Genomic DNA, 25,282 nt, shown 5'->3' on the forward strand with positions numbered 1-25,282 from the left:
CGCCCTCGCGGCCCGTCCCGCGGCCCCAGCGCCGCGGCCCCGCGCCGGAACCCGGGTCTGGCGACCTCAGCGGAGCCCTCCGGCTGCGGGGCGTTGTGCCCCGTGCGCGGCTGATGCCACCCCTCTGCCTCGCCGCCTGGTTGCTTTCTAACTCTGCGCCAGCTCCCCGAGATACTCTAGCGCGTTAAAATCGTAAAGCTTACTTCCAACTTTACAGGTTTTTAACAGAATGACTTGAGGATGCGGGCAGCTGTTTGTGTTCTGACCCCTCTTAGAAACGTTGCCGGTAGTTTTTTTGGTTTGGAGCAGCGGTTAAGTCGATCGGACGAGTGGGAGTTTGCTCCTACGCTTTGCTTCAAACTTCTTCCTGAAGCACGTTTTTGTAGAGGTGAGACCTGTGGAGCGAATGAGCTGTGCTGGCACAYCTAGGAACGGATCCAAGGGGACTGTGCGAAATGGCGCGCTAGATTCTGCCAGTGGTGCYGGGCTTGGCTTCTGCCACTGCCCGCAGCTCTGTGCAGTTGCTGCAACCTTGCCGAGAAGGATTCTTAGCAGCAGCCGTACTCAAAGCATACAGCAAAAGCACGGTCCCCAACACGCCTCTTGTAAGGAGCAAACAGCCTCTCAGAAATTTGCTTGTCTGGAGAGCTTGCTGTTGTAGCCTTCGTGGTGGTGGAACTCTAAAACACAAGACCTTTCCATGTTCTACAGAGGCTTGTAGACCCTCTGGCCAAATTCATTTGTGGGGTGAGTGGGAGCTCCCACTCCATCAAGAGCTGTGCAAAAGGTGAGATTGCCCCATAAAGTCCCAACCTGTATAGGGTGGTGGGTCACAAGCAGGGAGAACTTAAGGTCAAGATGGGAAGTCTTGAAATGGGCCTGGTGTCCCAGGAGACTGCCCACAGCACAGGCTGTCTGGTGACAGCCTGCTGTAGCTCACGTCCCTACCGAGAGGGGACCGTGGCTGAGGTTCCCCTTTTGTGAAACAGTTCCCCATTTAAACTGAACCAACCTAGGAGATGCTACGCTTTTGCCGTCTCATCCTCTCCTTTTCCCTGAGGATTTCCGTGAGCAACCTCAAGAAGGCCTGCTTGTGCTGGACTTCTGAGGGTTAAACTAAACAGATTAACCCTGGACAGGTTGGACAGTTTGGACAGTCAATGATCTCTTTGTCCTGCCTTCCCCCTCCCTCTCTCCCAGAGCTGAACTACTCTGAAGTGGTCGTTCACTTACAGAGATAGTGGCTTCAAGACAGGGAAAATATCTTGACAAATGGTTGACGCAGAGCGAGCTCTGGGTTATCCTGTCAAAACAGGTGGTAGACCCTTGGGGCTTTCTAAGGTCCTTAGAAAGCCTTTTGAGAAGAGTTTTGCAGCACAGTTCGTTGCAGTGTCAGATGTGGCCCCGGATTCCTGGATGTATTTCTCCTCCCCCAGCTGTCGTACCCCAAGTGCGAACTCCGAGTGGCTTGTGGCCCTGCTTTTAGGTCGCTGGTGTCCTGTCGAGCAAAAATCAGCTATCTGCAAGCTGCAACCTGAATACTGATTTTTTTTCAGTGCAGTTTTTGTAAGAACAAAAGAGCTGAGCAGCACTGGTCCGGCTTCTGTTGGTGTTTGCTCTGTCTGCTTCGGGCCTTGGTAGGATTTGAGCTATTGAGCAAGCGTTAGTGTTCGGGTTAACAGTGAACTGCTTGAGCCCCTTGATCCAACTGGTCTTCCCCAAATACTGGGTGACTGCATGTGTGTTTTTTCTTGAAATGTCTCTTTTCCTTAATTTTATTGTAATGTTTCTCGCCACACTTCTCTTTCATGTAGGCAAATTAATTGTTGGCCAGTTGCAAGGTGAAGGACAGCAGCAGATCAGACTTGACCGCCTGGCCAACAGACAGATAAACTCTGCTTGCAGCAGAGCACGAAAACAAAGCCATACACACATGGTTTCGAGTGGGGAGAGGCACAGGAATGCCTACGTAGGAGGAATCTGCATTCTAATTCTGTACCAGACTGAGGGGAGGCGTTGCGACTTCTTCCCGCAGAGCTGTTAAACTTACACCAGGCTCGTAAAAGCATTCGCTTGCATTTTTTTCTTTTTTTTTTAATGTGGTTACTACTCGCAGAACTTGTAGCTGTGATCTCAATGAATAGAGCGTGTGTGAGGGAAAAGCGTGRCGCTCCTGGCTTACCCCTAAGGTTTGCGTGGGCTGTTGCTGCGACRCCGTGATAGTTGAACGAGTTAGCTTTGGTCAAGATTGAGGTCCTGTAGCAAGGAGAGATTTTGCAGTCTTGCAGTGGCTTCTTTCTTCTCAGTAGGAACTCAGCTGTTCTCTGGACACCGCTTTTGCGTGGTCCTGGCTCATTTCTCAGGTTTTGGGTTGCGTTTAGGCCGCTGTCTGTCTGCCTACTCCAGTGAATGACTGTCTTCAGCAGCTCAGAGCTGGAGCGGCGCTGTGCTCAGCAGCACATCCCAACCTAACAGCACCATCCTAACCAGGCTGCTAACCCTGTTTACTTCCCAGGGCGTCGTCGTCTTTACCCATCTGTTTCAGCTTGCTCCAAACCCCCCCTGCCCAGTGTTAAAGCATAATGAAACGTGAAAGAATTTCCTTTTGCAAAAGAAGAGACAAACTCCGAGCGGGGGAAAGCCGAGGTTGGTGGCGAATGCAAATCGCAAAGATCAGAAAGACGCGGCGCTGACGGGTGCAGCGACCAGGGGCTCCGTTTCTGCGCGCTGTGGGCAGYGGGCTTTGCCACAGCATCGCCCCACTATTTACTCCACTCTTTACTCTATTTACTCCGCGCTTGTGGTGGGGAAGCAGGGGCAGCTCAGTCTTCGTGATGATTTAACGCTGCTGAGCTAAGGCACAGGCCGGGAACATAAGGTGTGCTGCTGGCTGGTTGATGCAGACACCTCTCCTCCAGGAACTGGGCAGAAACTTCTCAAGCCCTAGCGTTCATGACCAGCTTGTAGTTCCTTCCCTACCCTGGCTGACATCGTGGATGAGAGGCGCGCGGTTCTGTGTGGTTTTGGGCTGCCCAGCGCACCCTTCAGCACATCTGTATTGTCAGGGGCATTTTCTTTGGTGTTCAGGGGAGCTGTACAAGCTCTGCTTGATGAACAGAAGCCTCTTTAAATGGCTTTGTACCCGCCTTTAAACTGGGGTGTAATTTGCTTGGCTTATTTTTAATCATTCCCCAGTGTCTCAGGAACATCTYTGGCACACCAGATATATCTCGCTTTAAAAACAAGATGCTTCCGCGTATGTAAGTATATACAACTGCCCAAGCTGCAGCATTTTGCTCACCTGAGGACTCAGCCTATCTAAATACATATGTAAATTCAGCGCGTTAACTACACCCAGGTGGGGTAAAGGGTCAAGGCTTTCCCACTGTGCATGCGGTTATACCAGTAGGAACAGTTTGGGAATAAGCAATGCTGGCGTCAGGCGCTCTTCAACTTGTAGTTATCTGCCCACGTGACAGCTCGCGATGGCACGGTTATCGCAGTGAAAAACAAATGAGGAAAATCAGAGCTCCGACCAGAGCAGTGTACGGCTATAAAGCTTCTGTTAAGTCAGGCCTCCGTGTTGAAACTTTTTTTGATATTCTTGAATTATCTTTTTCTTTTAGAGAGAATAGCATTAATGCGCAGCTTTCCCATGAAATATTTTCTATTGCATGACGTTTTTGTTTTAACAAAAATCGCGTGTGCAACAAGCTACGCGGGGAAAGTGGCCGCATATTTTAGCGGCTTTGTGTCTGTCAGCATTGACAGCTGTAATAATGTTTGCCTGTAAACTGAGGCATTAACGGTGGGACTGTGTGAGCGGTGCCGTGTAAAGAGCCGTTTCTTGTTGGTAAGCAACGTCTGCAAAAATAATAGTCGAGTGGAATTTGTATGGGTGATTTATTGAAGCAGCAAGGCTGTGCCATTTCTGTTGTCATGGTCACGGGGCCGTGYGGAGCACCTACGTGCTCGCTTTTTGTTCAGCCTCGCCGACCCTGCCGTCGGTGTGGTTCCCTACTCCAGCTCTACGCTGGAAACTCCTGGAGTCCGTAGCGCTGCGTCCTGTCCGCCAGCCCTCGTCCCCCAAGCTCTCTCCAGCAGGAGTTTCCAGTCAACGGCGAAGCTTTGGGTCTGGTACAGGGGGTTCTTGGAATACCGGTTACAGCGCTTGTTGCCTGTGTTCAGGAAAGATTAATTTCTGTTGGAACAGGCGTAGCAAAAGGCTGCAAGATCGCTCAGGGAGTTTGGAGCCTGTTGCTCAGGAAGAGACTGGAGGGCTTGTTTGGCCCCGGAAATGAAGGCCGAGAGGGTGTCTGATTGGGGGTGACTACACTGAGGGGCTAAACTTTGCAGGAGGAAAAAAAAGCTGTCYAAAATAAAGTGAATATAAAATGGCCACGAATCAAATCAGTTTGGAAAAAAGCAGATGATTTCTAATTCTCGGAGCTGTTGATTTCTGGGACAGTCATTAGGGTACTCTAGGCAAATGCTCCCAAGTGCTTTTGCAGAGGAATTTGATAGGTTTGTGGAAAGAGATTTTAGGACCTCCTGTGGCAGGGAATTTCAGAGCTCCGTGATGGAGTTCTTCCATCATAAGTATCTGTATCCAGGTTTGTTGCATCTCAAACAAGATATTTCTCAGAACCACGGAAGGATCTCTTATCTACAGGCTCAGTCATGTGGTGAATCAAACTGTGACCGGGCTGAACGCTAGATTTTTGTTTTTTAAACCTGAGAGCTGGAGCAGAATTGCGCTGCTTTAATGTGCCTGTATTGACGTTTTATCTGAGAGGCCCAGGAACAAGTTTGCCCTCCACCGCGATGCSTTCTTCAGAGCTCTGGGCCGGTCACGATGCAGGAGAACTATGTCAGCTTAGGGGCTGCGTGAGTCCTCTGTGATGCTGGTGCCCAGCCGCAGCCGTACCGGTGCAACCAAAGACCGCACCCGCACTAGTACCCCTCGCCTCCCCGCGCGCGAGAGGCTTCCTATACTTTTCCCCTGCCTTTGTCTACACTGCTTTCCCCGAACAAGGAGAGCTGAATTACCCCCAGCCTCCTCTGCGCTATTGTATTGGCTGTGAGACAGATGGGGCTTGTTTCTATTCAGACTTCAAAATTGGCTAATGCGTCTCTGCTGTTTTACTTGCGAAGCCTAACAACTGCTGTTGGTCGTCTTTAGAGAGACAACGCTGATAACAGAGCGGTTGAGGCTTCTCTGTGGCTAGGCAGGGGCAAGCGCTGTCAGTGTTGTTTGCTTTATGTCTCTCTTTCGTTTCCAGCATGGGATTACCAATTTAGGTTGCCTAGAGATGAGGGAGGACAGGAACTGCATGCCTGCGTTCACGTATAATCCGGTGCAGACTCATACATTGCATGCAGCACAGCACCCAGCACGTGCATGCCTAGGAGAGGCTAGGTTTAATGTAAATGTTGAATGCGCACTCCCCCGTACTTCTTTAGGCTATTTCTGGGGGAAACCATATTTTAAAAATGAAAGCAAACCTGTGAGTTAAGGCCAGCGGGTACTTTGAGACAAAACCTATGGCTAGTGCTCAAGCTAGCTCAGTTATCCTGGATTATAGAAATCCGTTCTTTTGCTGGGAACGCTTCTGCACTCTAATCCTGACGCCGGTATAGATTCCCTTGTGATTTGGGTAAGTCCCTTAATTTGCAGTCTCCCATTTGTAACATCGCAATGATGTTGCTCTTTCCTCGCTGTGGCTCCTGAGAATTAATTGATCGTAACTTGTCCTCACTGGTGCTTGGGAGAATTAACTCCTCATAGCTGGAGTGCCTAATTCCAGTTCAAGTAGCTTTACTGCTACTACTGCTTAAGGATTTTACGCTGTGGCTTGCCCTCTGCAATGTGTTCAGAATAGTCTCTTGTGTTCCTCGCTAGATGCATGGGTGGTTGTGTGACGGGTGTTTATATGCGCCTGCCTACCCGAGACAGCTATATGAAATGGGCTTTCTGTTTTGTTGTATTTGGGCCTTGTCAGTCAGACGCTTGGTGCTATTCTGGAAGGTCTGTATTCCGTTGTGAGGGAAGACAGAGCTCAAGTTGGATGCTYGTGTTACTTAATGACTTGGTATTTCTTTGCAGCCAGGCATTTCTGTGACCATTGGTGGAGTCTGAGCAGGCTTCTGCAGAGCCCAGCTGTTTAGCATGACTGCTTGGCTGCCCTGTGTTGGGGTTTGCTTCCCTTTTATGGAAACACCTACGTTTTGATCCCACACAGGCACCTGCTCCCTGCCTCGTGCCTCAGGACCCTTGAGAAGAGTAGGCTGTAGACTGGGGGGCTGATGGATCCATCTGGTGGGCTGTCCTCCCAGCACTGATCAAGGACAGGGATGTGCTACGTAGCTGGGTTCTGCAGTTAGGATTCCTGAAGGATTTCTGGAGGGTTTCTTGCCTTGCAGAGAGTGAACCTTCAATGAGAGAAGCGTTGATGATGCTGCAGCCTGCGGTAAAGACAGGGCGAGCCCACTGATTGCTATCAGTCACTCACACAAGCTGATCTCTGGTGCAACACAGTGAAAGGATTTAGCAGTCTGTTTACTACAGGAGGTGTCAGTCCGCATGAAGGCCAGAGGCTTGATGAGCTGCCTAAGGCCCGGGGTGTATTTAGGGGATAAAATGGTGACATTTTCCCAAGGCTTTTGGGTACAGGCTGGGAGACTTTCCTCCTCCACCTCCTTTTTTTTTTAATGCTGCGGTGGCTGTGAATTTTCATGGATGCTCTCTTCAAAACTTGAAGAGCCCAACTGGGTTACTGAAGGAGACACCTTCTTCAGCAAGTGAGACACCACCTTCAGCAAGTGCTTGGGAGAAAACAGCTTTGTTCTTTGTTACTTTTCCTGTAACAGGGGCACTGTAGCCCAGGAGGACCTGAGTGATGGAGTCTATCCTCCTCATCACAGGGCCAAAGATTCTCTCTCATTGCCTGAACCGAGGCCAGCCTGCTCTCCCATCCTTCGTTGGCGTAAGCGAAGGAGAAGCTGGAGGGTACTAGAGGGCCTCTGAGAGCTGGTGTGGAAGGAGGCTCCTGGGTGTTTCAGTACAAATAGCTCAGAAGAATCTGCACCCACCACTTGGAGATATAGGGCTCAAGTTTTCTTCCTGCTGTGAAATCATGCCAGATTTGTACACCAGCATGAGCACAGACCTACACAGTGAGGTCTGAGACCAGAGCTGCCTTGTGCCCGTGCAGCGTTTGTGTTTGCCGTAGCCCGGTTTGGACAGTGCTAGTGTTGAATCCCACAGTCAGGTGGGTTTTGCTGAGGGGATGGTTGGCTGTTGTCCCATTTATGTCAGGGTCTGTTCTGTCACTTGCCCTCAGTGCGCTGGAAGTGCTGGAGGAGGGGATGTGATGTTCAGAGCTTGATTCGGGTGCAGAACCACCCTGTTGGCACGGGTGCTGTGGCACAGCTGTGCTCTAACAAACCTCCCAAATCTAGCCTGGGTGGCTGCCAGGTCCTCTGCTCTGAATGGTGTGGAGGTGCCCTACTTCTGCCCAACTGCAGGGCAGACAAATCAAAACACCACCTTTCCCTGTTGTACCGCATTCTACCCCTGTCCCCCTCGGCCACCCCGGAAAGCTGAGTGTCAATGAAGTGCTGTCTCTTATTACTGTGGTTTTTTTAAACCCTGTTTTCATATTTCATTGATACAGCTGTTTGCCCTTGGTGTCTGTGTTTTTCTAGTGTCTATAAATAGCTGTGTGGTCACAGCAGTGAGCATTTATTGATGTCAGTTCTGACATGGAGCCAGAACAATCTTATTTTCAATTGGAATTTTTGAAATCTTGTTTCTGTTTCAGGTTTTTTCACTTTTTAAACAATTTGTGTGCACACAGATGTATATACGCTGTTTTCTTTCAGCCCTGTCTAAGCAGATCTCTCTGGAGAAGCTCCAGAGAAAGCCCAGAGATGCTCCAGAATGGCTTCAGAGGCATTTAGAAGGACTCTAGAAGTGCTCAGTGACAGACCTAGAAAAGCTCCACTGGTGCTCTGGAAAGGCCCCAAAAGCACCAAAGAAAAGTGCTAGAAGTGGTCCAGTGAGATCTCAGAAAAGCTGTAGAAGTGCTCTCAAAGAGCTGGGGAGTGRTGCACTCAAGAAGGGCCTCAGAAAAGCTGAAAGAAAGAATGAAAAAAAGGCTCTGGTGGCACTCTTCCTCTAGAAAGGATCTAGAGCCCCAGGTGTGCTCTAGAGATGCTCTGGAGTTGCTCCAGCAGCCCTCTTTGCCCCCCACTTTGGAGAAGCTCTAGATGTGTTCTAGAGCAACCCTAGGATTGCCCTGGAGTGCCCTGGGGAGACACCAAGTTGCTCTGGAAGAGCTCTAGGTAAGCTTGAGCCAAGGCTGAGATGTCAGGGCAGTTTGCTCTGCCAGGGATATATTTACAGTGATTAAATCCAGCAGAGAAATTAGCCTACATCAGTGATGCCCGTGAATACAAACCCTCTTTTCCTGTCTGCAGCAGTTTTGTTGCTCGAGGTCTCAGCAAATCCACAGCTGAGCATGGGCTCTTTCTCACTGACCATTTTCAAGGACTAGCCCCAAGTGCTCCCCAACTGTACAGTTACATTCAGCAGGCCTAAATTACACTCGTGCCTTTGAGTCTGTTGTTTCCAGTTGGCTCGGTGCCTCCGAAGGGCTCGAGCCAGCCAACAGAAACATTAGGCGCAGAGGTGGAATCCAGGCCCACTGCATATGGCCCTTTGCGTGTAAACGCAGGAATGGGACGTGCCAAAGGCTCCTTTGCTTTTGCTTTTTGGAAGGAAGGTTTGGAAGGGAGATTTGTCTGCCGGCCATGTTGTCCTTGCAGTGCGGCTCTCCGCACGGATGTAGAGGAGGGAGAAGGATTTGATCTGCAAATAGCTACCTGCACATCACTTTGGTCTGCAACACTCTGGTAAATCGTCGCTTTAATATAATTACATCCTGGCCCAGCTGTTTTCCTGAGCTGCTAATTTTAGTAAGGAGGGTGAACACCAGGGTTATCATTAATTATAGAGGCAAATAAATGTTGTGATATTCTCCACACAGACTCCCAAGACTCGAGCAAAAAATCTTTCTCCACAGGTTTGCTCTTGAGTTACAGAAGCTAGAGGCCATGACTTTGAGTGTGTTTTTCATTCTGGATATCTGGGTAAACTCCATGAAGAGCTTTACTGGCCTCATACCAGTAAGAGCTAAGCCGCAGGTATTAAAGCTCAGCAGTGCATTACAATTTTAGATGGATTTATTTTCTCCAATCCCACCTCTGCAAAAGAAATACTATTATTTGGTTTTGCCTGTTATTGAGATCAATGCAGGATCAAGTTTAAAATCTCTCTTTCTCTCTCTTTCTTCCCCCATGTCCCCCTGATAAGGGTGTCTTGTAGTGAACTGTTTTTAATGCAGTTCTTTCTTGCTTGAAAGGTGATTTTTAAAACAACTGAAACCTAGTGCAGAAAAAAAAGTAGGTGCAGTAAATCACTCTCTTCCTGGATACACACGTGCTAAAAGGTTGCTTCTTGCTTTGACTGTCTGTCAAAATGCTTCCTGTGCTTTGCTGCTATGTTTGGGAGAAWTGGGAGTCGATTTTGGCAGGTTTCAGTCCCTTGCCCCTTTGGAGAGGCCTTGTTTCCCATACTCGGTGGCATTCATTACTGGACCTAATTGCTGCTTTGATGAAAGGTTGTGAGGCCGATCCAAGCGGAGAGAGCCAGCCCTCAAAACCAGGTGGCTCAGAGGTCAGATCTGCCTGTCCCCAGCAAGCAATATTATTGCCAAAGGGATACATGTGGGTTTCCCGGGCTAGCAAACTGGTAAATATAAGCAGCATGACATTTTCATGCCAAGCTTTAGTGGGAGGAGCAAGACGAGAGGCTCTTAGAGGTGTTTGCAGTTCCTGTTCCAGCTGGTGTCGAAGCTTTTTGCCTTGTTACACCTATTCAAGCATCTGTGCCATCCGCTGCTGTCTCCTCATGTCTCCTTTCTCTCTTTGCTTTAGATCAGTCATGATGCTTCGGTCTATGCGCCCTGAAGAAGACTCTGCTGCTGAGGTCGTTGTTTCCAGCTAGATACACCTGAACCTAGCAGCTGCCATGGAAACGGACTGCACAGAGGAGTCTGTCAGGACCAGGTCTCAGTCTGTGGTTTGCAGGCAACGCAAGGGAAGCGACCAGCAGCAGGAGGAAAACGGAGCGGGAGAACGGCTGTCCGAATGGAGCGATGCCTCTGGCACAGCTGTGGAGCAGCAGCAGCAGCCTCAGGCCCCCCCTGGCAAGCTGAAGAAAACAGCCTTCAAGCTGTTTGGAGGGAAGAAGAGTATATGTACGCTGCCAAGTTTCTTTGGAGGCAGAAACAAAGGCCAAGGGAAAGGAGCCTCCAAAAAGGGTCTCAGTAAGAGTAAGACCCATGATGGGATCAGTGGTGCTGCATATGAGGAGAGCAGCAGGGTGCAGTTGGAAAGCCCTTCGAATGGAAGCAGGGATTCACATCCTTGTCCACTGCCAAGCTCTCAAAGTGTTCACTTGGCCATAGATACCAGTGTCAAGTTTGACTTCAGCAGGCAGGACAGCTCTCCACCAGGGAGTGTTGAGGGCTCTGAGAAAAAACCCAATGGGGACAAGTCATTGTCCTTTTCCAGGCCGAAAAAAGGCCTGAAAGGACTTTTGAACAGCATCCGGCGCCACCGTAAGAGCAAAGCTGCTGAGTGTGAGAAAGCAGAGCTCCCTGGGTGGAGTGGGGATTCAGAGGAGGCCAACAAAACTCAAGGCATGGGAGCTGAAACCCAGCAAGTTCCAGAGGGAGGGGGACCCAGACTTGTCCCTCTTGCCTGCCCGGARAACTCTGAGGATAGCTGCTCTGTAGGCACAACAACCAACCTTGGAGAGAGTGCTGAGCCAGACTGGCTCATGGCTGATAAAGACAGCTCTGAGGGGGATGCAGCAGTGACGCCTGCGAACAAGGATGTTCTAGATGCAAAATCAGAGGCTGATGCTGTTGTCTGCATGGAGTCTGATTATAGCCAGCTCCCTGTGGCCCTTCATCCAGACTTCACAGACAACGACCCTCCTTCGTTACACTCTGGGGACCAGCTGAGCCTCATCTTTGGAGATGTCACATCCCTTAAGAGTTTCGATTCCCTCACRGGGTGTGGGGACATCATCGCTGAGCCTGACATTCTCAGCATTGCTGAGAGCACGATCTCTGTGGAGCGCAGCAGAGATGCCACTAAGCGGAGCTCCTGCCTTGTCACATACCAGGGAGGTGGGGAGGAGATGGCCATGCCAGAGGAGGCAGAGGAATACCTCCAGCAGATGTGGGACAGCACTGCTGAAGGGGATAGGAACTATGAAGTCCAGTTGCCTCCAACTGTGAGCAGTCACGAACCACCAGTGGTGAGTAGCAAGTTAGAGACACACGGCTTGCACGAGGTGGAAGCCCACCCTTATGCTGCGGGAGGGATGGGTGACGTTGAACTCCTGACACCCCAGAGTGACCAGCAGGAGTCTGCACCCAACAGCGATGAGGGTTATTACGACTCCACCACRCCAGGGCCAGAGGATGAAGCTGGCGATGGGCTTGGTGAGATCAAGAAGGATCGTCTTCCCAGAGACAGTTACAGTGGTGATGCACTTTATGAGTTTTATGAGCCTGATGACACACTGATGAGTCCCTCTCAGGGGGAAGAATCCCTTTTTGAGAGCAAAGTGTCTCGTCCGGAGRTCTTCAGCTACTTCTTAGACTTCTGTCTCCCTACTGAGAAGAGCCTGATCCAGATGATGGATCAGAAAAGTGGGGTTATGGAAACTGAAGAAGAGCGGCTAGCTGCCATTCAGAAAGAGCTGCTGTACTGGGAGCTGCAAAGGGAACCCGTCTTGAAGCGACTTGATGTTCCCAGCAAAGAGAAGTGTCCCAGGGAAAAGCAGAATGTTGAATGTAAAACTAGAGCAGCCAACTTGATTGGCAAAAGTCAGAGTTGCCTTGGTAGTGAGCAGATTGCCTCTCAAGCTCCAAACAGAAGTGTGAATAGTGGGGTTTCAGTGGCTAGAATTGAAAATCCAGAGTGGAGGGATTTTCCAGGGACTTTGTGTCCAGAAAACTGTTACAACAGCCAAAAAGCCCAAGGAAGTTGCCTTATTCAGCTCATGAAAAACAATACTGCGTTTGATTCTGGCCTGGATCATACGGTGTTTGGGGGTTCTGCTCACAGTAGCTTAGCCCCAGCCAAAACGGGGACGTACCCCAGCTACAGAACCCATGAGCATGATAGCTGCTTGCAGAGTGATCACCACAATGGAGTGGAAACTACTGCCAGGGAACCCCAGGCAGAAAGCGAATGTGAACCCGAACATGCTGTTAACTTCTCACAAGCTCTCGTGGAGTTCACCAGCAACGGGACCCTCTTTTCTAGCCTTTCTGAAAGCCTTGGTAGTTCCGACTCTGGCTCTTCCTTCACTCAGAACCTCCCTGTCCTCCCGACCATGGTCACGTTTGACATTGTCGATGTGGAGCAGGAAGGAGAAGGGGAGTGCGAGCAGCATCTCGAGATGAACGCTGATGAGGACATTGCCGCATCCTTTGATGCCTTTGATGACAGCTATGTACAGAAAGAGTCATTTGCTGAATGTGACGAGAGAATGTTTCCAGGGTACCCCCACAGCTCCTTCCAGAGTTGTAACTGGGGTGTTGCCAGCCTTCCCCGCCACCTGCGTCTCCATGGACTGAGCCCTTCTATGCCAGCACCACTCTCTGTTAACAGGAGGAGCAGGTCACTCGACACGGAGAGCCTGGAGTTTGAACTTGCCGACTTGCAGGTTTCCAAGAATGGCCTTAAGCCTTGCCAGCTTTGGTCTAAGTGGGACAGTGGCAAAAAGGACTCTGATGGAGCGAGACAGAGCAGGAGCAAAGGGGACGCTGAGCTGTCTGCTCCTGAAGGTGGAGAGGTTGATGGTGTGCTGAGCTGGCCGGGCTTGCAGCATCTCCAGTACGACACTGACCTGGCTTCTGAGAGGATGAAACACTGGGGTTTTGCTCCCACTGCCAGAGCTGCCGTGATAGAGAGCACCTGGGTGCCATCTGAGCAGCCAGACATGGATTCCTCTTTTCTCTCTCATTCCCGGAGCAATGCTAGAGAGACTTTGGACAGGAGGCCCCAAGAGACAGAGCCGAGCAAGCATCTGGTCAGACCATCCAATTTACCTCTGCAGACTGACACGAGACAGTCCCAGGAGGTGTCTGGTTCCTATAGGTATCATGGAGAAATTGTGGCCAAAAAGCTTGCTCGTGTGTTACCGCTGGGAGAAACGGAGTCTGATTCACCGCAGAGCTTTAGTTTTGCTCAGTCCCCTGAGAAACCAGCCAAGTGCAAACCTGTTGGTGTCACCCAGGGAATGCCCCAGTTTCACGATGACAACACTGAAACCTTAAAAAGCCCGGCCTGCTTTGCAGAGCTGTACGGAAGCGGCAGCAGAGAGCTGCTGAAAGGGAGGGCCGCGCAGGGCAGCACGCTGCCCGTGAGCTGTCAAAGCACTACAGTGAATGTAACAGTAGCCAAATAGCTTCTTGGGGATGGCCGGGGAGGGTGGCGAAGGGTTAACAGGGACGCGTGGGGGGGGGAAAAAGTGAACATTAATGAGTGACTTCAGATTAGTACTGGGCCAACAAAGATGAACTCTCTTGCAGCTGCAGTACATAGTCTCCATGCTGCTGCCGTTCTGCGCTGCTGCAGGTACTTTGGTTTGATTTAATGCAACCTCCTAGATTCATAGATTAACACTGAGGCACTTTTTTTTTCTTCTTTCAGTGCAAACCACCACTCTCTTGAATGCATTACGCAGTGCAGAATGTGCTAACAGCCCCAGTGCACAGTCCCATCGCTGCTAGAATAAACTCTGGAAATGGACACATTTCTAGTACGGCAGGTTTGTTTTCTGCAGGTTTAGCTAAAGGGACACCATCAACTTCAAAAGAGAGAAGTGAAGCGAGAGCTTTATGGTTTTAAAAGATCGAGAAATGTTATTGCCCTGTGAACTTGCTTTGTGCGTGTTGGTTGTGAATAGCCGCTTCTGTGCGCTTGGGTCTCTCGCACCATGGCTGTGCGTGAAGCGAGGCGCAGCAGAAAGGGGGAGACTGGGGCAGAACGTGTCGGGGTGCTTTGGGTGCGTTCCTGAAATGACYGCTTCGTCATTGGACCTAGGGAAGCAAGGCTTGTGAAAACTCTCCAAAGAAATTATTGTCATCCCTGTGAAATGTTTCATCTTGGACAGACTTTTACTCTCTTCCATCTTGTCGAGTTCTTGAGTTGGTGGAACTGAGAGGAAGGACGTGGGTTATTTTGAAGGAGAGCGAGGAAGGGAAGCAATTCAGCTGAAAGGGGAACTTTGCTGTACCTTTTATTTTTTCCTGCCCGAAAGGAAAGAGGGAGCTTTCGTGTGTGTGCTGATAACACTTTCCCGTTCTAGTTTTAATTCACTTAAAAACACAGCGCTCGGAGAGACGTTCAGTTGATGGTGTCCCTTTTAAGAACAAAGTGTCAGTCCCTTTTTCTTTGCAGTGGTCTGTTTTCATGCCGCATAATCTTCAACAGAAACCTTTGCTTTTGCTTTGTCCCACACTCCTAGCCTCTCCCAGGCCATGGGGCACATGTARCAGGTTTGAAATAAGCTAAATTTGGATCGTGCCTGTGGCTGTGAAGTTGCAGATGCTGTTACTTTCTTCAAAAGGAAGTTTTGTGGGATTTTTTTTTATTTTATGTTTGTTCTTTTTGCATAAACTCATATGCGGAAAGTATTCTGTTAGTTGGAATACAGGATGTAACACAGCCTAAATTAGGCTTCACAACTTCTTCCTCCTAACTGGAGGGAACAAAAAACGCTGGAGGTTGCTGCAGTTATTTGATTTTTTATTTTATTTTTTTGCCTCTTTCAAGGAGTGTGGAGGAGGGAAATGAGCTAAGGAGATACACTTTGCTTGGAAGAGGCTRTATGAGCTCTTGGAAACTTCTGTTTCAGGCTGTTGGAGCAGAGCTCATACCTTTCCTGAAGACGTCTCCTGTGTTCCTGTTGATTTCTTGTACATTCATCCCTAAAACAGACCTTCCTTTCTGTGACTTATGAAGCCTCTTTCTGCTTCTGTCAAAGTTCTGTATTCTGATTTTAATTCAGCTGATGATGAACTACGAGTTCTTTCCAAGTTGCCCCTTCTCTGCTTTTCTTTGCGGCAGAGTTTGTAGCATTTAAAAAAAACCAAACAAACTGGAAATATCACGATGTTCTCCCTTCTCTGGAGTCTTGTAGCAAGTTGTGGGGGGAATGGCGGGTCTGCTCAGCCCTAACTTGTTTTTTCCTTGCTGACTCCAGCCATTTCTGATAGAGCAGAAAACTGAGTGCTGCTCTCTAGATCCGTAACCCAATTACAGATGTGGCTCCAGCTGGAAAAGTAAGCAGTTCCCTGGCATCACTGCGTTTATAGAGTACCAAGGCACAAAGAGCAGGGCGAGGGAGAGGGTGTTTTGTTTTGTTTTTTCAGGAAAGTGAGGTCCTAATATTTCTTATGGAGAAGAGACTTTTTAATATCCTGCCCTTGTATATCCATGCAGGAGAGGAGAAGGGCAAGACCAGGCTTTGCTTTTTGGTGGTTCCATTCACGTGCTTGTTTTCTGAACAGATTCCCGAGGCTCAAGGACACCCATCTGTGTGTCCCTGGGATTAAACCTTCTTCGTTCTTCAGTGTTACTGTCCTGGTACTGCTGCAGAGTGTCACTGTGGGAACCTGCTGTGCCACGTTTTTCTTCCTTCCCTCTGTGCAGCCCCGTTGTAGCAAAAGGGGTTTCATGGGACACCTTCAGCTCTTAATTATGCTTGACGCTGCCGTCCACAGTGGCAAGTGTGTGTGTTCATTCTTGCACTGAGTCGATACACATGGTGCTCTGTCGTCTGATTCCCTTATGTGAAAAGGATAATGCGTTCAGCTAATGCAAGGTCACCTTGGCTCCAAGGTTGCTGGTGCAGTCTCCCCTCCTGATTCGGGAAGGAATCCTTATTTAGGGCAGCACGGGAGCCCGTGTGTCAGTGCCYTGTGGATCGGGGTTGAGAGCGTCTGATGATTAATATGCCTAATTGGAATGGGGGACAGCTCAAGGCCTCCCTCTCGCTCCGAGTAAGCGCAGGTTCATCGTAGCTGAGGTCCGTTGCAACCCACTGCCACACACAACAGATCACTAGCAGATATTGCCAGCAACACCAGAGTGGTTGTAACACAAATAGGTGTTCACGGTACTTGCTTGGCCTGAGCAGCAGCCTCTTACTGAATTTTTTGAAATTACGTTTTTTTTTATCATATTTTAGCGTGTCACCAAAGGCATCTTGTGGGTTATAGAGGTTTTGCTTAGTGTTTTGTTCATAAATGATGCAGCCTTTGCCAAAGTTTTGGTGAAGTATGAAAGTGTCTCAGTGCTAAAAATGAATGTTCAGTTGCAAATGCATGTCTCTAATAATAATTATTTTGGTTGTAGGTACGTAGTAGAAAGACTTATCGAAAACAGTTTCTAGACTCTAGTGTGTGAAAGCAATACAGCCAAGACTTGATAATCTGACTTAATACCAAAGGTTTGTCCTCTTAATTTGATTTGAACTAAATGAAGCAGATATCTTTTGATTTAAAATGAGATTTCTAAAAACATTTTAGAGCTAATTTACTGGATTATTGGAGTCTTCTGCCCCATTAACCCAACGAAATAAGAATTTTCAATATACTAACCCAGTCTGTAAATTCTCACTGCTACAGAGAGATTGGATTTCATTACCTAATGTACTGCTGTTCCTAAAATACCTGTCTGCCAAGGAATAAATAGGACCAGATCTTCCCCACAATCATAAAGGGGCTATAACGCTTCCTAAATTCAGAAATGCCTTTAAGGGGGTGGAATGACCAGCAGCAATTTCTTAAATGCTGATGGAGAAAGTGAAAGACGTTCCAGAAGCCACACTTTTAAGTTGTAACAGATTGCCCTGCTCGCCCTCCTAAGCTCTGCTGAGGAGGGAGAGGGGTCATAGTGGCCAAAATCCCAAGGCAATCCGGGGCATCTGTTGCATCCTCTCGGCTCGCGTTGCTTGTTTTCATTGAGTGCCAAATACAAGCTCCTGCGTCTTGTCCTTGTCCCCCTATGGCTCTAGGAGAGACTTCTCACAGCTGCGTAGTCAGCTGGGGGGGGTGTGTGTGTGATAGGCTTGTGCACTTCTTTATTTTTTCCTTTCGAAAGCAATGGATCTTGGCATGAAAGGATAAGATTTAAGGGTGATCCTTCATCCTTTCTCTAATTTAGCAGGCTGTTACTAGGTGTACGTAGTGGCCTCTCTTCATTGAAGCCCACTAGAGTGAGCGTTGGGTGTAGCAGAGAGTGTTTTGAGCAAGTGCGTTGTCAGATCTGAGTGGGATACATGCATCGCCGCCTTCCGATGCGAGAGAGGGACTCCGTCAGCCTGGGAAGCTCTTTTTGGTCGTGAGCTTTCTGGGGTGTGAGCGTTTGCTCTTACACTACTGCCAATCTTGTAATGTTTACAAGTATTTTCCATTAAACCTGATGGGGAAAAGTTGCCAACCCGAGTCCTTGTATTGCGGATAAGATGGAATCAGTTTGAGTTCTCAGTTAGAACTGCAACGGTTTTAGTGATATCTGGATGAAGTCGTCGTCTTTTAACCTAGTAAAATGTAGACTTACCTGAGGAACCTAAATTCAAGAGCAGTAGTTGCAGCTTTTGATGATAATGACGTCTACTGAGCCAATAATGAGTCATGAAAGTCAGGAGTAGCAAATTGTCTTGCCAAGGCATTAAAAAAAAAAAAAGAAAAAGAAAACCCTCCCTCAAACCTCATGAAATTAACTGAATATGTCCCTTGCATGAAAGACCTTGGCTCAAAATGGTGAATTGAGGCTGTTAACTTGCAGATTAAACCACTGACATTCGGGTCAGTCTACCAAGTAATTCTGTATTGCATTTGGGGGATTTGGGATTTWTTTTTTTTTTGGTTTTTATATGCATAAGAAAATTGTCAATTTTATCTATTTTTGTATAGTTTTGCATTTTATATTCACGGGGAAATTTTATGGACTGTTCTTTTACTTATGTACGTTGTGTTGTAAAATGGTGTGGTTTACAGTTCTAATGGAGAAAAGGCGATTGCTGCTGTCACTGCTGCTGCCACTGCCTGTGCAATGGAAGAACACCGTCTTGCTTCTTAATATCCTTGTGTAACATGCTCTTCGACTTTATATGAAGGACTAGTTCTGAAAATCGGAAGCCAGTCCATTACCAATACCTGCACTCTTTGTGGGCACTGCTAAGATGTCTTTGTTTTCATACTGGTTTGTCACACTCGTCGACTGTTTTTTTTTAGTTCTGTTTTTAATCCCAATTTGTGGACTGTGGTGATTTCCCCCTAAAAGTATTGTTGGCTGTCTTTAAACTAGAAAACCGTAGATTTCATTTGGGACTCTTGTTCTGCGTGTTTAAATTATTTTATCCAAAACTGGGGCTTCTCTTGAATCACGGAGAATTCTGCTCCCCTAAGTAACTGCCCTTGTAGGGCAGAAGATGCTGTTGGTTGGTGCCTGGTGGTGTCTTGAAACCGGTGGCAAAGTTCCTCTTTCCTTTGTGCTCCCAGGCCACATTTATTTGGGCCAGGTCTGGGCCTGGTAGAAGGAGCTTCATGTCCTGACACAGGAGCAACACAGCTTCCTCTGTGCAACTCACTCTCCCCTGCAGGCAGAAGGACCATTAGCAGAGCAGGGAGGGTGCCTGGGTGTCCTTCAAAAAGGAGTTTACCGTTGCTGCAGAAGGCCACGAGAGGTGCAAGTGTATCCACTCAGCCCTGCTCTACCTGCTGGCCTGAGCTAGAGATATTAGCTTAGTCTAGCGGCAGCTTTCCCCCTTGTGCAGGCAGTATTGCCCGCTCCGTGTTTGCAAATAGCTCTTTAAACAATCCCGCAATCTGAATGGGAATAGAGGGACTTTCCACCTTCTTTCTCCTGTTTTGCCATTCTGGAGTCTCAGCAGCTCCAGTGCTGTGCTGTCTGCGTTGCCAACAGGAGTAAAGATTCTTCCTGGCGCAACACTGCCTTGGATTTTGGGAGCTCTGTCTAGCAATCATAATTAAAAGGAGCACTTCTGGTAAGCTAAAACCCAACACTTGTTGATGTGGTTCTTTTTCTTTTTTCTTAGTTGAATGAATGTATTGTTTTGTTTACTTGACTCTAAGTTGTGCCCCTGCAGGGTTTGCAGCCCTGCGTGGGGGTATAAGGGCTGACATAACTCCTCTGCAGAAGGTCGAGTTGATTAATTGGGTGGAAGAGAACAATGTCAAACAAAGGCACGCAAAAAGAAAATTAAATGCTGAAAAGCTGAAAGATTACAGCTGAAAGCAGATTTTTTTTTCCCCCTCCTCGTTCCCCCCCTGCCCCTTCCTGACCAATGCCAGCAGAAATGGCAATTGCCGCTGAGACCTTTGGCTCTGCGTGGATTTTTACATCTTTTAATTAAGTAGCTCTTAACCTAACAGTGCTCCTTTTTGTTGCTTTTTTAAATGGGTTTGCCTCTGTTCCTGGAAGGGGGACTGGATAGTGGGTTGCTTGGCAAGCGTTCCTGGGACGGTCTCACCCAYGCTGCATTTTGCATTCCCCCAGCCCCTTAATTTGAAGCTCCCTTGTCTCCTATGCAGCTCTAACCGTGCACTGAGCTGCAGTCAGTCAAATGGGACTGCCTGCTTTTTTCTCCAATGTTGTATTATCCTAGAAATCAAAAAGCTCTTCAGCTTAGCCAGCCCGTCTGCTGCCATGGCTGGGCACCTCCTCCGTGCGCATTCCCCCGGTTCTCAAACATTCCGGTGCGATGGCCAGGCCTCATCCTGCTGCTGCCTCTTCCGCAAGATTGCTTTCTTGCGGTGCCAACAAATGAAAGAAGCTACGCTTGGGTGAAGTGATGAATTAAAATCTAGAGAAGCCTGTCAGTTCCTAGAGAAGCGGCCCTTTTCCCGGGCTGCCCTGCGCTTTCCCTCTGCTGTCACCCTCCGAGGCCAGCTGCAGAAGAAGGCTCTTCTCCAAACACCGCGCTGAGCGCCCTGGCCTCCTGTTTGGGCCGAACAGCTTGGCCTGGTGGATGGCAGCTAGCTTCTCTTCTGCCCCTACTAGGTGACTGACTTGTTTTTGTTTCTGTTTCTGTTTTTTTTTCTTTTTTTTTTCCTGGTCTCATTGCTACTAGTTCTTTCAACTTTTTAATGTATTGACTGTGTTTTAAATTGAATGTTCCTTTCACTGCATTCTAATGAATAAACTTCAGGTTTTTAGAGAATATCCTATTTCGCCTGTGGTTTTGTTTTCTGGCCTTTTTTTTTTTTAAATACTCACTTTCTTATGTTTATTTTCCCTCCCCTCCTACCTCTCGGTTATTTGAAAGCGAAGCGGCTTTGTGAACGCGAGAAGGCTATAGCGGACGTGCTTCAGAGAACACAGCGTGCCGCTGGTCTGCCTGGCTAGCCCGTAATACGTATTCCCCGGCCAAACTATGCTCTATTAAACTAACTGCAAAATAACCGTGGCTTAAGGTGCCGCCTCCGAAAGTCACGTTTTTCCATCTTTATTTCTTGTTGAGTTTGCTTAGCCAGGACTCGGGCATGTGTGAAGAGGAGAACAGATCGCTGGCTTCACCGGCTGAGCCAGCGACACGTTGCTGGTTCGGGTCCAGGCTTGCGAGGTGTCGGCGGCTGTTGGCAAGCAGACACATAGCAGTGCTTCAGCGTGGGGTCTAACTGGGCTTGTTTCTTTTCAGTGAAATATAAAAGAGCAAAGTACAGGGGAGTTTCTCGGTTGCTTCCTCAGGAATAGGAAAACCAGTGACTGCTTTGCCTCCCCTTCTGCCCCTTGTTATACACCAGCCGGTGTTGATCTCGCCAGTACGTGTCTTCAAATAGAAGGGACAGTATAAAGAATGGGTTGGTGGAACAGTTTTAATTTGGGTGGAGAAAAGCATTTAACAGCGTTTACCACTTGGCTTATGGACACACTGGCTGTCTGATAAACTTGCTCCATTCACCGGTGGTCTGAACCTTTACTACTCAAGTGAACTTGCACGATCACACCAATAATTGCAGCTCCCTGGGTGGATGTTTTGACTGTGCGATAAGCGTTTCTGGGAGGTAATCAATGGAACTGCAGTAGCATTAGTTTCCCCTCATTGGCCTCCGAGCTGTGGCTCTGCTGTACCCCTCTTTTCTGGTTCCCCCCACCAGGGATTTTGGAGTGCCCTTCTCTCACTTTTGGGCAAAGCACACGCTCACAAATGCGTTTGTGATTCTGGGCTAGTGCTGGGAACTGCATTTCCCCATCAGCTCACAGCTGATAAATATATGCAAGGACTTATTCACCAAATCTATTTTAATTAACGGAGTCTCCAGCATTGCTTTGCATGATGATGTTCAAAAATCTGTAGCTGGGAACAGAAAGCATGTGTCAGAATGAAAGATGAGGTAGAGCAGGGAGAAGGCAAGAGCAGAGACACCTAATCTTTCTCTTCCATTGTCCAGTGGCTGTTTAAAAGAAACTCATCTTTCTGCATTACTTGTGCTTCACATTCTTTCTCTTGTGCTTCAGTGCTTGGCCCCAGTGATTTTATTGCTGTCTCGATTTTTAGCAGGAAAGTGTGTTACTAGCTGAGATAAGATTTACTAAGATACCCTGAGCCTACAAATAGCCCAGCGTGAATGGAAACAATGAACCAAAAGCCATGAGCATGTGTCACCCTGCGTTCATAAAGCAGTATGGGAACTCTCCTGATGTTAACGGGACAGCTGAGTGCTTTACAGCCCATACAACGCGCTGCTGGCCATCTGAATCAAAGGACTCTTTTCTACAAAAATCTGAAAAGCCAAAGGTGCGGTGAGGACAGACGTGCAAACGCGAGGCAGGGCAATGAGAGAGGTTGACCTGGAGGTCAGCTGCCTTTAGAAGCGCTTAAAAGAGACAGCTGGGAGCGACAGAGCCTTTGTGCAGGCCAAACTACTTTATTTGCAGTGGCACCTTCTTTGACGTGGGAGAGGTCTGTGTGTTTGGAGTTCAGTCCTACTGACCGCGCTGGCTCGGTGGTAATTGTGTACATCTGTGTAGGAGTTGCYGTAGATACCAGAAGCATCCTTCCCATCCCGGCCTGCTCAGGTCACAGCGAGCAATCTCACGTGTGATCCTGTTGGTAACTTGGATACTGCTTTAGAAGTTACTTGGGTACTTCTCAAAGTTTCAAAATGCAGCACAATACTTAGAAAGAGAGTCCTGTTCTCCCCTCCCCGCTCCCAGGCAAAAAATTGAATTTGCGAAGAGGTAATTACATCTTATGCTTGACAAGCTGCTACATTAGTATCTCCAGAATGGTTGTCCGGGGCGACTGGTTTCCAAGCCAGATACCCTGGGGAGGCTTTAGCATTCCCAACTGCATCCATTGGAAATTCATGACCATTGATTGTACTGAAGGGAAGTTGAAACCTTTGTCTGTTGTGGGGTTTACCAGCAACTGGGAATGCATTTCACCTCTGCTCGTGTTTGTGCTTCTCTTTCACTGTCCAGGAGCTCCTTCAATGGCCAGCATCCTCCCTGAAAATTGTGACTTTCCTATAAGGTTTTGTCTGGTCAGAGCTGCTTCTCTGCTGTCTGACTTTGCACTGACTGCCCTAAAACGCTTACCTCTTGGTAGCAGACGTGCACAGAATTCCCAGGGGACCTTGAAGGCAATCCCAGGGCTCCTGTTGCAACATGCTTTCCTGCATCTCTAGCAATTGTATGCTGATCTGAGGAGATTGCTCCTTGGAGGACTTTCAAGTGCCAGGCCTGAATCCTTCATTATCTTACTTTTAGATGCAAACAGGGTTTGTAATGGCAACGGATTTTGATCGTAGACCAACAGATGTGAGTGATGATTGGTTATAGGTAAAGCCACTCTGTATTAGACTAGCAGCTGCTCTGCGTGCCCACCATCTGTTATCTTTTTCACCTATGCCACATGTCCCTCAAGTAGATGCTTGTAACCAATTAAAAGCTTTAGGGCACATTGACAACAAAATATTTGAAGCTTTGCCTAAGTCAGCAGTATTTACACTTGGTGTTTCTAACAGGAGGCAGTTGGGAAATACCACTGTGATGACTAGTCATTAGAAACACAATTTTAATAAGGGTGTAGGAAAGCAGCACTCATGATGGAGAGGCTCTTGAATTCAGAAATAATTGCAGGCTGATGCGTGTTTCCTGTCAATCCTTGTCTAAGCGTCGCTTGGTGCTTTCTTTTCGACTCTCTGCATTCAGAACGGAGGCTTTCTGTGCCCAGATGTTATGGCATGAAGCACTCGTTAAGCTCTGACTGTGCTCTAGGCTTGCAGTACTAGATATCTAAGGAGCTATCTGAATAGGAGAGTGCAAATGTCCTCTTGTGGCTAGTCCTGGACTCCAGAGAGACCTCTTGGGGCTGCTACACCGTGTTTCAGCAATGGGCTGCTCTGTGAATCCCCCCTCACGTTGTGAATAAGCCTGTGCTGTGTGTGGTGCACAGCAAAAGGTGCATTTCAATCTATTTAATATATTTTTCTATTTAAAGAAAGAAGTTTTCTCTTCTCCAAAGCCTGAGGGAGAGAGGAAAATAAACTCTAGTTGCCCTTTGCTGCTTAACCTACAGGGTAACATCCAGAAGATGTTTGTGGTTTTGTCACTGACATCATCAGGGCCAGGAGATAATCCACAGCGGGTGCCGATAACCTCATTTTCTGGTCAGCTTCTGCAGTTTGGCAGAGGAGGGACAGCCAGGATTACTCCCTCCTCCGGAGGCAGCAGGATAATTCCTGGTGCTTTCTCAGACTCTGGAGGCAAAACTGTTCTTCAGTTTGGGTGGTTATAGCATAAATCTTCTGGCAGTGTCCAAAGCCATGTTGAACCTGGGACAAGCCAGCAGCCTTTCACTGAGGTTTAAACAGGGGCTTTTTGATTGCTTTGCCCCAGCGAGGTGTGTTTTCCACATCAGAAAGGGTGATGGTTCAGGTTCAAGAGCTTCAGCAAGAGGAGCTATTTACAGAGAAACGGGCTGGCTCAGCACACAGGAGCTGGTGGCTCAGGCAGCCCCAATCCCTGTCCTGCTCTGGGCAGGCCCGCGCTAAGTAAGTGGGGCTGGCTCCATCCGTCCCAAGGGAGGTTGTGAGGACTAATTTCATAATGTGTGTAAGGCCCTTTGAAGAGAAGCGTTGCATTAGGATGACGGTGAGGGCTTTGTAGGCTTGGAGCACGAGGACTTGCTTGCGTGACCTTTCTCTCATGGGGATGGCAAGGGACAAAGACAACACCTGAGGCCAACTCGCAAGAACAAGCTGGCACCGCTCAGCCGAGCAGGACCATCAGGAGGGGAGAGGCCACCAGCCCGGTACTTATCCTTTGGGAGTCATGTCAGTAAAAGGTGATTGACTCCTAATTATACCTAATTGAATTTAGGGGAAAAAAATCGTACAGCCAGAGCAAAGGAGAAAGAGCAGAGGGCAGACACCGACTGTCACTGATTGATGAGGTCCAATTATTATCCTTCATTTTAAACAAGGGCAGAGGTCTGAAGCGTAATCAGCTGTAAAAAATGAAACATCAAGCTGAGCTGGTGCTGCAAAGGGCTCTCCCTCTGCCAGAAGATGGAAGCTTCCTCTAGAACGAAAGAAAAGCTGTTCAAAGGATGGGCAGGAAAGATGTTCGCGTGTCTGCAGAAAATCCACGCTCCCAGTGGTACTCGATGGATCCAGTCCCAGGTCACGAGTTCAGATCTCACTGCCTCGTCTTAGTCTTCACCTTCTCCTCTCATCTTTTCGCAGTGATTAAAAGGGAAGAGAGGGTGGGCTAGCGCAACATCCCGGCGGAAGGGCTTGGGGTTTCTAATCTGTTCCGAGGGAATCAGATAACAGAGCAGCTGGGCAGGCAGAGGGCCAGCTGCTGGGCTTGGGTGCATCGCCACCAAACAGAAACCCCACGCTTGGACATTAAATGGCTCTTGCTAATGAGCTTCCTGTTGGGATGGGTTAGGCGCGTTGCGTTTGGGTGTAACAAGCAGTAAAAGAAGCTGAATGCTATGCCTCTATATCAAGCAGGCGTTTAACTCTTTGCAGCCTGGGGATCTACTATTCTGAGTACTCTTCTTGCATCCTACATGCTCGTAGACCTAAAATACCTTTCCCCAAAGCACCCGAGCCCCATTTTCAAGTTTTCTTTTGAGGCCTAAGACTGC

At 48.4% G+C, this 25,282-nt stretch overlaps 1 protein-coding gene across 9 annotated transcripts in view; it reads left to right on the forward strand.

Annotated features, from left to right (window-relative positions):
* Positions 1 to 231: 231 nt before the first annotated feature.
* AMER1 (APC membrane recruitment protein 1) overlaps positions 232 to 25,282 on the forward strand; it is a 39,908-nt gene continuing 14,857 nt past the window's right edge. For 2 of the 9 annotated variants that reach the window (XR_003256745.1, XR_003256746.1), the window contains exons 1-2: positions 232 to 388; positions 10,000 to 13,909. Coding sequence is in view for 4 of the 9 variants with exons in the window: in XM_026086269.1 (XP_025942054.1) it covers positions 10,094 to 13,555 (3,462 nt within the window). In the remaining 5 variants the exon portion in view is untranslated. Of the gene's footprint in view, positions 389 to 2,619; positions 2,647 to 9,188; positions 9,208 to 9,999; positions 20,344 to 25,282 lie in introns of those variants that run through there. The other 7 variants (XR_003256748.1, XR_003256749.1, XM_026086273.1 and 4 more) reach the window with 7 other exon arrangements.

The sequence above is a fragment of the Apteryx rowi genome, unplaced genomic scaffold (assembly GCF_003343035.1).
Source record: "Apteryx rowi isolate R43461 unplaced genomic scaffold, aptRow1 scaffold_69, whole genome shotgun sequence".
NCBI classification, from domain to species: domain Eukaryota; kingdom Metazoa; phylum Chordata; class Aves; order Apterygiformes; family Apterygidae; genus Apteryx; species Apteryx rowi.